This window comes from Microcaecilia unicolor, chromosome 5, assembly GCF_901765095.1.
Source record: "Microcaecilia unicolor chromosome 5, aMicUni1.1, whole genome shotgun sequence".
Classification (NCBI taxonomy): domain Eukaryota; kingdom Metazoa; phylum Chordata; class Amphibia; order Gymnophiona; family Siphonopidae; genus Microcaecilia; species Microcaecilia unicolor.
In genome coordinates, this window is record NC_044035.1 from 249395278 (window position 1) to 249411357 (window position 16080).

At 46.2% G+C, this 16080-nt stretch overlaps 1 protein-coding gene across 2 annotated transcripts in view; it reads left to right on the forward strand.

The window, feature by feature from the left end:
- The first annotated feature begins 6118 nt into the window (after positions 1-6118).
- ILDR1 (immunoglobulin like domain containing receptor 1) overlaps positions 6119-16080 on the forward strand; it is an 81855-nt gene continuing 71893 nt past the window's right edge. Inside the window, exon 1 of one of the 2 annotated variants that reach the window (XM_030203967.1) lies at positions 6119-6862. In XM_030203967.1, the coding sequence (XP_030059827.1) occupies positions 6820-6862 (43 nt within the window). In that variant the 5' untranslated portion in view covers positions 6119-6819. Of the gene's footprint in view, positions 6863-7205; positions 7277-16080 lie in introns of those variants that run through there. The other variant, XM_030203968.1, reaches the window with a different exon arrangement.

Sequence of the window (16080 nt, forward strand, 5' to 3'; positions counted from 1 at the left end):
GGGGACAGAGGAGCATGGATGGGCATGGATTGGGAGGGCAGGGCTCAGGGAGAGAGGGGAATTGCTGGATAGGGATGAATGGAGGGGACAGATGGGCATGGATGGATATGGATTGCAGGGCAGGGCTCAGGGAGAGAGGGGAATTGCTGGATAGGGATGAATGGAGGGGCAGGTGACAGAGGAGCATGGATGGGCATGGATTGGGAGGGCAGGGCTCAGGGAGAGGGGAATTGCTGGATAGGGATGAATGGAGGGGACAGATGGGCATGGATGGATATGGATTGCAGGGCAGGGCTCAGGGAGAGAGGGGAATTGCTGGATAGGGATGAATGGAGGGGCAGGTGACAGAGGAGCATGGATGGGCATGGATTGGGAGGGCAGGGCTCAGGGAGAGAGGGGAATTGCTGGAAAAGGATGAATGGAGGGGGCAGGGGACAGATGGGCATGGATTGGGAGGGCAGGGCTCACACTCTCTCTCTCATATACGTCTTTCTGACTCTCACTCTCACACACTCTGTCTCACACTGTATCACATTCACTCTCTATGTGCCACACAGTCACTCACACACTTGCTTGGTCTCATACACTCACTCTCACAGAGAATCTGTGTCTCACACACACTCTCTCTCTCGCCCACACACACACACTCTCTCTCACACTGTGTCTCACATACACACTTGCACACACTCTCATTCTCACACACACACACTCTCTCACAAACACACTCACACCCAGACTCACTCTCTCTCTCACACACACACACTCACACTTTCACTCTGACTCTCAAACAGCCACTCTCACATACACTCTCCCAAACATACACACTCCGAGGAAAACCTTGCTAGCGCCCGTTTCATTTGTGTCAGAAACGGGCCTTTTTTTACTAGTTTCAACATATCGCATGCCTAGCTGAGACTTGTACACATGCATTTTCAATTGGAAGACTGTCTATGTGGATAAGCTTCCAGGGCATTTGAGACCCTATGGGAATGTTCAACAGTTTAAAGAATATTTGAAAACTCACTGCTTTGTGAAAGCTTGTCTGGAGAGATAATTTCAGACTGGACTCAAAAATTTTCCTTTGACTTGCAGTATGTATAGATGAAGGTTGGAAGTGCAGAGTGATGTGGTCTTGCATGTGTTGGTTTAAATTATGTACGTTTGATTGTAAACCACTTTGATTAAAGCGGGATATAAACGTGGAAAGTAATGATAATAATAATACTGGCATTCCTTGTGTGATGGATAGTAAAACTATGTACTTGGAGGTTGCAGCTAGGAAAGGGGAGAGGCCCTATGTGCTAGTTGGCCTTGTGATCTGTCCCTGGGGACACTGGAGCCTTGATTCAACTTTTGCACCACATGGCATCAGCACTAAGAAGCTTAAGTGATGAGGTAAAGGAAACGTTTTCAACTTATGTGTTTCCCTCTGAAAATTGCCTGCATGATACAAGTGCTTAACACACTAATGTTCATGTGCATAGACATTTGGCATGGTAATGTATACATACTGTTTGCTCTCCTGACCTAAACACTCAGGCCCTCATGATCAAAAGCAAACTCTGGCGCTAGAGGCTGTTAACGCCATACTAGCGCCAGAGTTTGCAGCCGACCCATGATCAGAGCCCTCGAGCGCCTGAAACAGCGCACTCGAGGGCTCTCAGAGCAAGTAGCATGCAAATGCATGCTAAACAGGGCTTCTAGCGCAATTAGCTTGCAAATGCATGCTAATTGGCGCTTAACCATTCATCCCCAATGATCAGCGACCAGCGCGACAAAGATTGGGTCGCTGGCTGCAGCAAAATCATTTTGCGGATCATTGGGGAGGAATGGTGAGCCCTGTTCAGCATGCAGTTGCATGCTGGCAGGCCCCCGTTCCCCCCCAAGGCAATAGCACACGGGACTGGAGGTCCGGTGGACCTCTGGTTCCCCCCCCCCGACGATCCGACCCTCCCCCGAACCCCCCCCGAAATCTTCGTGGTCGCCTCCAGCCAAGCGTTGTCCCACCCTCCCACCAGCGCCAGGGGGGGGGGGGCCTGGAGGTTCGGTGGGCCTCCAGCCCCCCAAACCCCAAGAAATCCCTGTGGCCGCCTCCAGCCAAGGGCTGTAATCTACAGAGGGGGGTGGGGCTGGAGGTCCACCCCAACTCCTCCCCCCCCGCGTTCTCAACAAATCCCTGGTGGTCCGTGGTGACACGTAACCCCACCCTCCTCCCTCCCTCCCGGCCCCCCTATCTTTTGTTGGAGGGACGCAGCCTGCATGCCTCCCTCCTCTTCCTTTCGACGCCGCTTCAAAATGGCGACGCCTAGCCCCGCCCATTGCATCCTGGGATGCGCTGGGCGAGGCTACATACCATGTAAGGGAATCGCTCCCTTATATGGTATGTAGCCCCGCCCAGCACATCCCAGGATGCAATGGCCGGGGCTGGGCGCCGCCATTTTGAAGCGGCGTCGAAAGGAAGAGGAGGGAGGCATGCAGGCTGCGTCCCTCCTCCAACAAAGGTAGGGGGGCCAGGAGGGAGGGAGGAGGGTGGGGTTACGTGTCACCACGGACCACCAGGGATTTGTGGAGAACGCCGGGGGGGGGGGAGGAGTTGGGGTGGGCTGGAGGTCCTCTAGGCCCCCCCCCCATCGATGGATCACAACGATTTCTGGGGGTTTGGGGGGCTGGAGACCCACCGATCCTCCAGCCCCCCCCCCCCCCCCCCGTCGCAGATGGGAGGGTAGGGCAGCGTTTCTCTAAAGCCGGCAACCAAGTCCTCTGGGGGTTCGTGGGGGGGGGGGGCTGGAGAACCACTGGATCTCCAGCCCTCCGTGAACATGGGGGGGGGGGGGCGTCGGGGGGACCGGAGGTCCACCGGACCTCCAGCCCCCCCCATCGCTGGGTGGGAGGGTGGGAGTCGGTTTGGCCGGCGGCGGCGGCCTCTTTGTTGGGGGATCGGCAGGCCACTTTGACAGTTTTGGGCTTTTGACAGCCCAGACCTGTCAAAGAAGTGCGGGAGGATTGTGCTGAGCGCATGCTCGGGCGCAATTCTCCCGCACTTCAACATGATAATCAAAGATAATAGCGCTGCTTAGATTTGCATGCATTATCTTTGATCATCGATGCAGAAAAGCCCTACGCTGTCCCGGCGCTATTTTTAGGGCGCTGTTTGGAACAGCGCAGGGCTTTTGATCATCTGGGCCTCACTTTGTCCCTCTGAATGCCTTTTTTAACTAGCTAAAAAATGTGAGGTGAAAGCTTGTGCCTACTTGTACCTGCTCTGAGGAAGACAACTTTCAATCAACGCAATCTATTTGATAAACATCTATTGTCCTCTCAAAGTAGGGTTATCATATTTGAAGAGACAAAAAAAAGACAAAAAATATAAAGATTGCTACCTTTAGTAAAAAAATAATCATAGCAAATGTGTAAATGGCTTTCAGTTAAAGAACACACATCAAACAGTGACTGGCTTATAGTACAACTGTAAGTCAATCTACTATTGAAAAGCTTCTGGGTTTCAGCTGACTGAGTCTGAGCCCAAGAGGGGCATAATCGAAAGGGACGTCCTTGGTTCGTTTTGGACGTCCTCGCAAAACGTCCCGATGTAGGGGTGGGGAAACCCGTATTTTCAAAACAAGATGGACGTCCATCTTTCGTTTCGATAATACGGTCATGGACGGCCAAATCCTGAAATTTGGTCGTCCTTAGAGATGGTCGTCCCTAGACTTGGTCGTTTCTGATTTTCGGCGATAATCGAAACCAAGGACGTCCATGTCAGAAACGATCAAATGCAAGCCATTTGGTCGTGGGAGGAGCCAGCATTTCTAGTGCACTGGTCCCCCTGACATGCCAGGACACCAACTGGGCACCCTATGGAGCACTGCAGTGGACGTTATAAATTGCTCCCAGGTACATAGCTCCCTTACCGTGTGTGCTGAGCCCCCCAAACCCACTATCTACAACTGTACATCACTACCATAGCCCTTACAGGTGAAGGGGGCACCTAGATGTGGGTACAGTGGGTTTGTGGTGGGTTTTGGAGGTCTCGCTGTTTCATCCACAAACGTAACAGGTAGGGGGGGGGGGGATGGGCCTGGGTCCGCCTGCCTGAAATGCACTGCACCCACTAAAGCTGCTCCAGGGACCTGCATACTGCTGTGATGGACCTGAGTATGACATCTGAGGCTGGCAATCAGTATTTTTAAAGATGTTTTTTGAGGGTGGGAGGGGGTTAGTGACCACTGGGGGAGTAAGGGGTGGTCATCCCCGATTCTCTCCAGTGGTCACCTGGTCAGTTCGGGCAACATTTTGTGCCTTGGTCGTAAGAAAAACACGACCACGTAAAGTCGTCCAAGTGTTCGTCAGGGACATCCTTGTTTCTTTCGATTATGGGTCGAGGATGTCCTAGTGTTAGGTACGCCCAAGTCCCACCTTTGTTGCGCCTCCTCCTCGCCCCCTTGAACTTTGGCCATCCCTTCGATGGAAAGCAGTCAGGGACGTCCAAAATAGGCTTTTGATTATACCGATTTGGACGACCCTGTGAGAAGGACGTCCATCTTCCGATTTATGTCGAAAGATGGGCGTCCTTCTCTTTCAAAAATGAGCCCACAAGTGTACTTATCAGAAGAGCAAATATCCCTCAACAACTTTGGCTGGCTTCTGAGATAACGTGTGAAAATCTTTGCATGACATATGCTTAAAGTTGTGCTGCATGAACAAAATTCCTCCTTTCACATATTCAACCTTTAGGGAAACAGAGAGATCAGCAATGCCTTTCTCTCTCTCTCTAACACCCCCATATGTCCAGACTGACTAATAGGCCAGAGATGGTTTCTCTCATTATGTAGGTAGGTGTGTTGATCATAGGCACATCAAAGAAAAAGATGATATTTTCCTAAAAATTAAAAGACCTGGAGGACATATCTGAAGAAGTCCAAAAGGAGGATATGTCCCCCAAAACAGGACGTATGGTAACCCTATCTCAAATAAATTTGAGCTGAGTGCAGTGACATATTCATGGTCATACAGTTAATTGTAGAGAGGAGAATCAAATTTGGCACTCCAAATTCTCAACTCACTGCCATGACTTCTACACTGCTAGCCTTACAATGCAAGAAATATTTCCCATCGTTTTGGGTGCCACAGACTTGATCAAAAAGAACTTCCAAACACACCTGGATAAGTTGCCTATACATGTTATATCTTATGAACTGCAGAAAGAAGCTGTCTTTGGCATAATGCAAGTACTATGGCAAGCATTAGCAGAAAATTTGAGAGACTTGAGGTCATACTCCACATACCCTGGCTTAGGAGTGAGGTTCATTCCTGTTGTGGTGTGTGCAAGACTAACCCGTTTGGAGAAACTGCCCCAAGAAATTATTAATAATGAGGAGACAGGGGGGGGGGGGGGTCAGATTTGATATACCACCTTTCTGTGGTTACAATCAAAGCGGTTTACATATTATATACAGGTACTTATTCTGTACCCGGGGAAAAGGAAAGTTAAGTGACTTGCTCAGAGTCACAAGGAGCTGCAGTGGGAATTGAACGCAAGTTCTCAAGCCACTGCACTAACCATTAGGCTACTCCTCCTTAGGCTGAGTCAGGCAACAGTATATGCACCACAGAAAAGGGAAAAAGAGAAAATAGTGATTATTAAAAATAAAAAAAAGTCAGAGGGCTGACAATGCTGTGGAACTAGAGAGTCTTGATTTATCACACAATAGCTACACCGATGACCAGACTCAGCATGTATTTTTCAGCAGAAATCTGATGCCCTGAGCCAACAAACTGTCTGTGAGGGGGGGGGGGGGGGGGGGGGGGTGTTAAAAGCAGCTGGGATGAGGGCTCATGGTATTACAGTTATAGTGAAAGCTGGTTTTCAGTGAGCTCGAAGCCCAAAGACGAAACTGCTGGACCACAAATAAATATGGAAAGGGCGCTTAATTGGTGATGTCTAGGTGTATGATTACAGTTAAGGTAAGGCAATTACTATGATAGACTGTACTAATATGTATAAACAAAAAAGGTTAACAACCCCCCCCCCCCCCCCCCCCCCCCGTTTTGGTGAGATCTTCCAATCAGACTAACTAATTAGAAATATTTTGTCAGGCCAATAAAACGAAAAGAACTTACCTACAACTCATTTGTTGAGATGCAGAAATTTAATTTGCTTGGCAATAAGTATAGAGAAAAATGGTCGTTTTAAGTAGCACTGTCACCTTACCCAGGTTAAGCCAAAGAGTCCTGGTTCAGAACTATGTTAAAAAACAGATCCACTAGTTTCCTTAAGAAAATCAGAACTACAAATCCATGCATGCAATGGGGCAAAACCAGGATCAACCTGTTGGGAGTTAATCCTAGTCTAAAACCAGCAAACAAAAGTGAGGGGGAGGAGAATCGATGGCTGGATGGATGTTTGCCAACAAAAAACCCAAGAGTTGAAGAAGAAAGCTGAAAGAAGGGAAGCATCAAGCAAGCAAAGTGGTGAAGCTCAGGAGAAGAGCAGGAAGTAGTTACCTGCCAAAGGAGGAAGCGGTGGGAGATGATCCGGCTGGCTCGTTAACTCAGCTCGGAGCTGGTAGGGGGAGGGCGAAACCAGGCGGTACCTGTACCGCACGTTCAGGAAAAAGTTTCCCCGATCCTGAGATCGGAGGGGAGGGCAGGAGAAGAAAGAAGAGCGAGGGATCGGATCTGGGCAGGCTCTTCTCTCTCTGTCCTTTGGGGATCCTAGAAGTCCTCGCCGCCTTTGCACCTCCGTCCCAGCCCTGACCGGCTTGACCTGGTAGAGGGCGGCGGCTGTTGCGCCAGTGGGACACAGGAACGGGATCCGCCATGGCCGCACTCTGGCTGCTGCTCTGCGCCTGGATGCCCGCAGGTGAGTGCTGGAAGGGGGATCCAAAACCTGGAAGATAAGATCGCGGAAGTGGGGTTCTCATTCTTGGTAACCTGATAAGTTTTTCTTTGATATTTCGTTAGTTCCACTGCAGCAGGTGGCTCTCTCCCCCTTACCTCCTCGCTTGATAGCTGTGCGCATGCGTAGAGACCCCTGTGAGCTGCGAAGGTGTTTTTTTGTTTTTTTTTTTAGTCACAGTCAGGTGTGTTGGATCTGACCCGCATGGGTGTCCAAGGTAGTTACCCGGGGGGGGGGGGGGGGGGATGGTGATTGTAGCGCTTGGGACGCTTTCCTAAGAAAGGAAGTAGGAGAGGGATGAGTTAAGTATACCCTGGTGTAAACTGGTGCACCGGGAGCTAGGGATGTGCTTAAGATCGTACTAGAGTCAAGACGGAGGTATGATTTGAATGCGCATCCTGAAATTTGTTATATTCGGGACTCAAATATTTAACTCTTGCTTCATGCATCGTTTTCTTTCGTTTAATTGATTTTATTGTGAACTGACCTGTTATGTTAGGCATTGGAACGCACTGCTTTTAGAAATTAGGAGAAAAGCATTAAAATCTTTTGTTTGATGAGAGAGGTTTTTTTTTTTTTTAGTTTCAATGTATTTGAGGGAGGTGCTTTTTAGTTTGTGTAATAGATATACAACTGTAATTAATGTTTTAGATGTGCAATTGATGAGAAAAATCGATGTATTAGATATGCAATTGTAAATTGTCCTGAAAAGGGACTTATTGTTTGTAATCTGCTTAGAATCTCTTTTGAACTTAGCGGAATATAAGAATCATGAGGAGAGATATGATAGAGGTCTATAAAATAATGAGTGGAGTTGAACGGGTAGATGTGAAGTGTCTGTTTATGCTTTCCAAAAAATACTAGGACTAGGGGGCATGCGATGAAGCTACAATGTAGTAAATTTAAAACAAATTGGAGAAAATTTTTCTTCACTCAACGTGTAATTAAACTCTGGAATTTGTTGCCAGAGAATGTGGTAAAGGCGGTTAGCTTAGCGGAGTTTAAAAAAAGGTTTGGTGGTTTCCTAAAGGAAACGTCCATAGACCGTTATTAAATGGACTTGGGGAAAATCCACTATTTCTGGGATAAGTAGTATAAAATGTTTTGTACTTTTTTGGGATCTTGCCAGGTATTTGTGACCTGGATCATAGGAGCCAACTTTTCAAAATTATTGGGGGTGCTAAGCCCAATGGAACTAACCCCTCCCTGTACAAATACAAGGAATTTTCTCAATATTGGGGGTGCTCAAGCACCCACAGAGTCGGCTCCTATGACCTGGATTAGCCACTGTTGAAAACAGAATGCTGGGCTTGATGGACCTTTGGTCTTTCCCAGTATGGCAATACTTATGTAGAGTACGGAATCTACTGTAAACAGCTGAAGACTTATCTATTCAAAAAAACGTGTTAGGGAATGAGGAACAATGAGTACAGCACTCAGTCATTTTTTCCTCTTGAAATACTCCCAACCTAAAATGTCTTTTTCTCTTGAAATGTCTCATGCCTAAAATGGAACCATGTACTTGATCTCTTGATGTAAGCTGCACTGAACTCAGTATGGGAATGCTTGCGACTAATAAGAAATAAAGTAAACTTGAGAAGTCCATAAACAAATTAGTTAAAGGTTGGCTTGGAAGAGTCGTTACTTGTCCCAGGAAAGTTTTAATTTACTTTTATGTGTCACGTCGGATGCTGGGCTGGATGGACCTTGGTTTGACTTAGCATGGCATAACTTATGTTTCTTACAAAGGTGGGTCTGACAGAACCTAAACAAGATAATGTATCTGAGAAGCAGGAAATGGAAAAAATACATGAGAAAAGTAGACAGAACATGGTGTGGGGAAAATAGAGATAAGATTAGCTTGCCATATGAACTTTTTGAAGTTACATGCATATATTTGTAAACTTAGTCCATGCAAACTTAATCCATCCAATCTGCTGGTTGGACCCAGTTACACTCAGGTACACTCAGCAGGAGGCCTGGGATTCTTTTGCATAAAGAATAATGGATAAAGTTATAGAAAACCTAAGGTGTGGAAGAAATGAGGCTTAAAGTTTATTTAGTGGAAAGGTTACATGTTAAATGTGTTTCGAGCTAAGTTTTTGGCAACCCCCCCCCCCCCCCCCAGAAGAACAGCAACCCATACAGTCACACAAACAAGGCAACCACAGTGAGGGAGACAAAATAATTGTACAGCAGATGGTGTCCAAATATTGTAGCTTTATTTCAACATCCGAGACTCGACATGTCTTGTTTCGGCCTAAAGAGGCCTTCAGGAGTCTTTTATTGGATGTATGGGATGCTTAACTAGAAAACAACAAGGCAGTTGGTCCGCCAAATCCAATATGGAAAATGAAACAATGAGGCAGACCTTGTAAAAAAGCAGTGTCTTTATTAGTAGATTAAAAGCTCCCAGGTATTCAACATAAAATGCCTGACATGGCCATGTTTCGCCAGTATAAAACTGGCTGCGTCAGGTGCAATAGGTCACCAGCTGATATACAACTTCAAAATAAACCAGGCTGGTGTGGCTGTAAAAGCATAGAAAGCTAGATTCTGGGAACAGTCTCTCAAAAAAACTGCGACCACAGCTTTCTATGCTTTTTACAGCCACACCAGCCTGGTTTATTTGAAGTTGTATATCAGCTGGTGACCTATTGCCCCTGACACACCCATTTTTATACTTGTGAAACATGGCCATGTCGGGCATTTTATGTTGAATACTTGGGAGCTTTTAATCTACTAATAAAGACACTGCTTTTTTACAAGGTCTGCCTCATTGTTTCATTTTCCGTATGGGATGTTTAGCTAGTCACTATAAGATTCACCTCACCGACCCAACATAAAGGCCCAAACTCTGCAACACAGCAGCACCAAAGATCGTACTGGACACTTTATAACCTTCCCTCGACCCTAATTGTACCTGAAACATATCTACCTTAGTGACCACAACATCACCTTGTATTTGTTCCTCTACCGGACTTGGCGAACACCTTCACGGTACTATGCAAGCCACATTGAGCCTGCAAATAGGTGGGAAAATGTGGGATACAAATGTAACAAATAAATACTAATAAATACAAGGTCTGCCTCATTGTTTCATTTTCTGTATGGGATGTTTAGCTAGCCACTATAAGATGCACGTGATTTCTAGTACCTTGCCTCTGTAGCGGCACCGCAGCGATTCAAGCAGGGCAGAGCTGCCTCAGTGACCTGCTTCAATTGCTGTAGTGCCGCTATGGAGGCAAGGTACTAGAAATCACGTGTATAGCGGCTAGTTAAGCATCCCATACATCCAATAAAAGACTCCTGAAGAATGCCTCTTTAGGCCAAAAACGAGCTAAGTTTTTACCACTTCTCTAATCAAGCTTCAGATGAACCGAGGGAGGATTATTAGATTGTAAGCTCTTTGAGCAGGGACTGTCTTTCTTCTATGTTTGTGGAGCGCTGCGTATGCCTTGTAGCGCTATAGAAATGCTAAATAGTAGTAGTAGTAGGAAGTTACCAAACTGCAGTAACAGAATCCATTTTACCACAGTGATATTGACTGCGAGACCCAGTAACTTGTGGTACTTCAGGTTACTGACTTTCATGATAAGTATCAATTTGTGTTGCTGTAGCCAGAAACATCACGCATTCCTGGCTGCGGTAGCACAGATAGCAGGCCCCAAGTTGAGCCACTAATTCTTTAAAGGGGCTTGTGGTTTTCTAATCGGTACATCAGGCCCTCCCAAAGAGATCCATCTGAAGAGCTTCCACCTCTCTAACCCACCCTCAGGACCTACCCTAGTGTCTTGTGGTAGGTACAAGAGCAATCCCCAGTTGCTCCTGTCCTGTAGGCCAGTGCTTTTCAACCCTCTTCTGGAAGCATACCTAGCCCTAGCCAGTCAACTTTTCAGGATTACCATCATAAATATGTGGGAGAGAGTTGCATGTACTGGAGACTCGTATGTAAATCTGTCACACCCATTTATTCTGGTAATTCTGAAAACCCAGCTGGCTAGGTGTGCCTCCAGGAGCGGGTACAGATGTACTGCTGTAGGCTTCCAGCATCAAATGTCACTGATCGACCCCCCTAGCTGTAGTCTGGCAGTATTACTCCTAGGGGGTCAAACAGCCATTTGAGGATCCCTCCTGTCCCCTAATGCTATAGACTTGATAGGTATGGGGAGACTGTTCCAAGGTGGATGGAAACTCTCTTGGGAGAAGTGAGTGGTGAAGTGTCAGTTGGGGGCGGCAATTAGAAAATCACTGGCCCTTTAAGATGGCCCCTGTGAATGTCAGCTACACAGTAGTGGCCTGATTCTCCTGAGGAGGAAAATTAACACCAACTCAAAGCTGGAATTATTTTTGATGAAGAACATACCTTGCAAATTTAAGTGCAAGCTGCATTATTCAATTTGCATAATAATGAAGTGCTTTGCATGCTTTACATCTCATTATTTAGCCCACATTGTACTTGCAAAACATGTTAAGGGCAAATAATGCACAGTTTTGCCATTTAATGTGCATTAAATGGGACGTTTGCATTATTCCCCTAAAGCATCTTAGTAACTACCTCCTTGAATCTGCCAGATACATGTTGGTGACCCAGTCCGACCACTGTCGGACGCAATTCTGGACTCAACAGGCCATTGGTCTGACCCAATATAGCACTTCTTAACTTTCTTATGAAGGTTGGCAAGTGCACAAAAGTTAAAATGAGTAACATGTTCAAAGTCATCCAGTGGTTTGCTCCAATAACCTTTTAGACATAGGGAGTAGATATTTCTTTTTGAACCATGGAGGGCATAATTATTCCTTTCATGGCTATTTTGTGCTCACTTGGGTGTATGTTGGAGGAGACTGAAAGGAGCAGACTACTGTCATTTTTCAGTCACCTTGTAACTAGGTCACTGTGTTTGTGGAAATTTTCAGCCCAGTAACTTTTAAGTGAAATTACTGGCATGTTAATTACTGGGCACCCAGCCCTGCTGGCTCTGACTCCCATCGGCTGTTGCTTGTGTTGTTTTGAGCCTCCTGGAAACTCCACCCATCAGTCAGAAACAGTAATTATCCCTTTATTCTTCCTTTCTCTTTCTTTCTGTGTATACAGAAATGAAAAAAGTGACCCCTAAGGTAACCTCCAGCAGCATTTTTTGCCAATGGCTCTTGTTGCCAGCCTACAATAATATCTAGGTTAAATATTGAATGCCAAGCAAATTAATAGTAAAACATTACTGCTGAGGTCAGTGTTTGCTACAACAGGGAGTCAATATGTTTCCATTGTAGAGCAAATCAGTGGATTGTGCTGGCCTTAAGACACCATTGTGTTCAAATAATGCAAGCAGTTGAATACATTTATTGTTATGTCAGCTGTTCCTGCTCTGTTTCCTTGACTGACTGTTTAGTATTTCATTTAGAATATTGACTGGTCAATAGTGTATTTTATGGTGAATGATGGGATTTTGAGGGAAAAGTTACTAACATGCATTAAGGGAATAAAGTACCTTTTTTTAGCCAAATAACTTGTGTTAATTGGCAAAATTATGTGTTATGATTAAACAAAATAAAACACTCCCCCCCCCCCCAAACGAGCAATCTTTAGGTAATGAGATGCAAAGCATGCAAATATTTGCAAACAATACATTACTGTGCAAAATGAATAGTACAATTTGCATTTAACCTTGCAAGCTGTGTTATTGATGGGAAGGTAATGCCTTATGAGATGGCATTATCTTTTTTTTTTTTTCTTAAATATTCATTTTTCAATGAAGTATAACCAGGTAAAACAAATGAGTCATAAACAAGGAAATTCCAGGAAAAAGTATATCTAGCCAAAAACAACAAGGAAATCAAAATGTTCAGTCAGTAATGTAGGCCTATAATGCTACAAGCTCCAAAGATGGGCGAAGGAAATGAAAAGGCTATAAAATAATTAACTCCAAAATCAATTAATAGGCTCTCTCATTACCTTGTATTTCGAAAGTTGTCATCTGAAGGATGGATCAAAAAAATCATCATCTCTCCCTTTAAAGTGGTGGTATTGTTCCTTCTCAGGAGCAATTTCAGGGGCTAGTGCTGTTAAGTCCCCCACCCCTGATGCTGCTACCAAACTGCCCCCTCCCACCAAGCCTGTCAATCCACTTCTGAAGTAACCTTCAGGTACCTACCACACATTTTCCTGGTGGGGCAGTGCGAGGACAGGAGCAGTCTCTGGACCCTCTTAGCAGCTCTGAAAATTAAAATGGCCGCCTTGGCCTCCTAAGTTTTTATATAAGTCAGCCCTTCCATTTATTCCTTAAGCCAGTCCTCGGGACACATCCAGCCAATGTAGTTTTTAAGACACCTACAATGAGGTTGAGGTGGTGGGGACAAAAAGAGTGACAGAATTAAAAACAAAAATGTGTGGGATAAATACAGAGGATCCCTAAATCGAAAGATAGATTTGCATGCAAATCTTTTTCATTATGTATATTGTGGATATACTGAAAATTGAATGCCTGGTTATATCCCAAGCAATGGCTTGAGAACATAGTGAGAGAAATCTTACTGATGAGCTCTGGAGAGCTTAGCCACCTTTACTGAGGGGATCAAGAAAGTTGTCACATAGGCTGATCAGAAAAGATGAGATGGTATATACCTAGCTGGTTTCTGAAGATAAGTAGCACCCTGGTGTGTTTTAAAGGTCAGTACTACAACTTCAAATAGAATAACACCGGTATGAATTTCTTAATATGCAGTGTAGCAGCTGGCCAGGGACAGCCACCGTGCCACCAAAAGTCCACCCCTATACAGCAAATAGCCCTCCGGCGCAGCTCAATCATTTTGTGACAATTAGCCGACTCAGCTTCATCAGGAATCCCCCAAGCCTGCTCTGTTATTTTGGAAGGAAACCCCCCCTCCAGCCAGCTGTGATTTTGGGAGGGGGGGGGGGGGTGGACAGCTGGGTGTTCCATTATCCACATGCACTAAGCATGTGTACCACGCCACCCAATTCCTTGGCAAGATTGCGGTTTCCCTTAATAAATGTCATGGTGACGCCAAACAATGTTTTTGGCAGTCTTGCTTTGGAATGATGGCGGATGGGTCAACAAATAGTTACTAACTCCCCTGTTTACAAAACTGTGCGGCAATGCCGTCACAGCCCATTCAGAATGAATGGGCTATATTGGCATTACTGCACCAGCAGCCACTTGTGCGGCTTTCTAAACGGGAGTAAGTGACAAAGCAACAACCTTTAGCAATGAAACTTTGTCGTACGTGCAAATAACAACTGACTTTTATTAAATTACATACTAAGGGCCTTGTTTACTAAGGTGTGCTATCGTTTTTAGCACTTGCTAACCGTGTAGACGCCCATAGGAATATTATGGGCATCTACCCAGTTAGCACGGTTATCATTTCTATAGCGCTACTAGATGTACGCAGCGCTGTACACTTGAACATGAAGAAGACAGTCCCTGCTCGACAGAGCTTACAATCTAATTAGGACGGACAAACAGGACAAATAAGAGTAAACAGGGCCCGGAGTGGAAGCTTCTAATAAATGATAATGTGTTTGTGTATTTGTGAATCCCATTTTCCTTCCCAAGTGTGTTGCTGTGTTTTCTGTTTGTTTTTTCTGCTCTTTTTCTCAGTCTCTGAAAAAAACAACAACAAAAAAACCCCTGTCTTCACTGGCAGGATGCTTGATTGCGTTTGCTAGCTGTCCTCAGTCCAGGTCCACTGCTCACCCTCTACGGTCCTCTTCTTCTCTTCTCAGTGCTACTCCATATTTATTTATTTATTTAGATTTTGCTCACACCTTTTTCAGTAGTAGCTCAAGGTGAGTTACATTCAGGTACTCTGGATATTGTTCTGTCCCAGGGGGGCTTACAATCTAAGTTTGTACCTGAGGCAATGGAGGGTTAAGTGACTTGCCCAAGATCACATCTTTAAACAACTTTAAAAAAGGAGGGGGGGAGGGGAAACCCTAACTCTCTAACTCATGAATTCTAAAGTGTGAAGGTACTCTTTATGAGTTTGGATCACTTGGTAATCACTAACTGCTCAATAAATAAAACCTAAATCAGTGATTTAGGTTTCCTAAGCTAATCACCCACAATGATGTTGCCTGGCTTAGGTTTTCCTGAGCACTGCTTCACTTTGGAAAGGGTGTCTTAATTATTTAACATTGAGCTGTACTTTTTTACAGCAGCAGCGGCTCCTATTGCTGAGGCTGAGCAGTGTTCTTTACAGCGTCAATAATAGCCCTTAGGCCAGTGGTTCCCAAACTGTGTGCTATGGCACCCCAGGGCATTGCAGCAAACTTGCAGGGGTGCCATGGCATATTTTCCCCACCTCTCTCCAGCCACCACTCAAGCTGCTGCTGCTTCTCTAAATGACCATCAGCAGTGGCAAAATAAGCTGCAGCCACCGCAGGACTGGACTCTCCATACGCTCAGCTGATGGTCCTGCCCCTTGGACGGCACTTCCTGTTCTGGGGCACTGCTGGCAGCCATGCAAATGAAGAATCTTGCTTCACTGTGGCTGTAGGTTATGGGGGATAAGAGGAGGCAGATGCTGGATGGAAGGGGGGAGAGAAGATGGGTAGAAGCTGGATGGAAGGGGGAAAGAAGGTGAGCAGAAGCTAAATTGAAGATGGGGAGAAGGAGTGCAGAAGCTGGATAGAAGGGGGGATGGAGGAGAGAGAAGGAGGGCAGAAGCTAGATGGAAGGGGAAAGAGAAGGAGGGCAGAAGCTGGATGGAAAGGGGAGAGAGAAGGAGGGCAGAAGCTGGATGGAAAAGGGGGAGAGAAGGAGGGCAGAAGCTGGATGGAAAGGGGGGAGAGAAGGAGGGCAGAAGCTGGATGGAAAGGGGGGAGAGAAGGGGGGCAGAGGCTGGATGGAAAAGGGGGAGAGAAGGAGGGCAGAAGCTGGATGGAAAGGGGGGAGAGAAGGGGGGCAGAGGCTGGATGGAAAAGGGGGAGAGAAGGAGGGCAGAAGCTGGATGGAAAGGGGGGAGAGAAGGGGGGCAGAGGCTGGATGGAAAAGGGGGAGAGAAGGAGGGCAGAAGCTGGATGGAAAGGGGGGAGAGAAGGGGGGCAGAAGCTGGTTGGAAAGGGGGGAGAGAAGGGGGGCAGAGGCTGGATGGAAGGGGGGAGAGAAGGAGGAGCAGAAGCTGGATGGAAGAGGGAGAGAAGGTGGGCATGTGTGGGAATG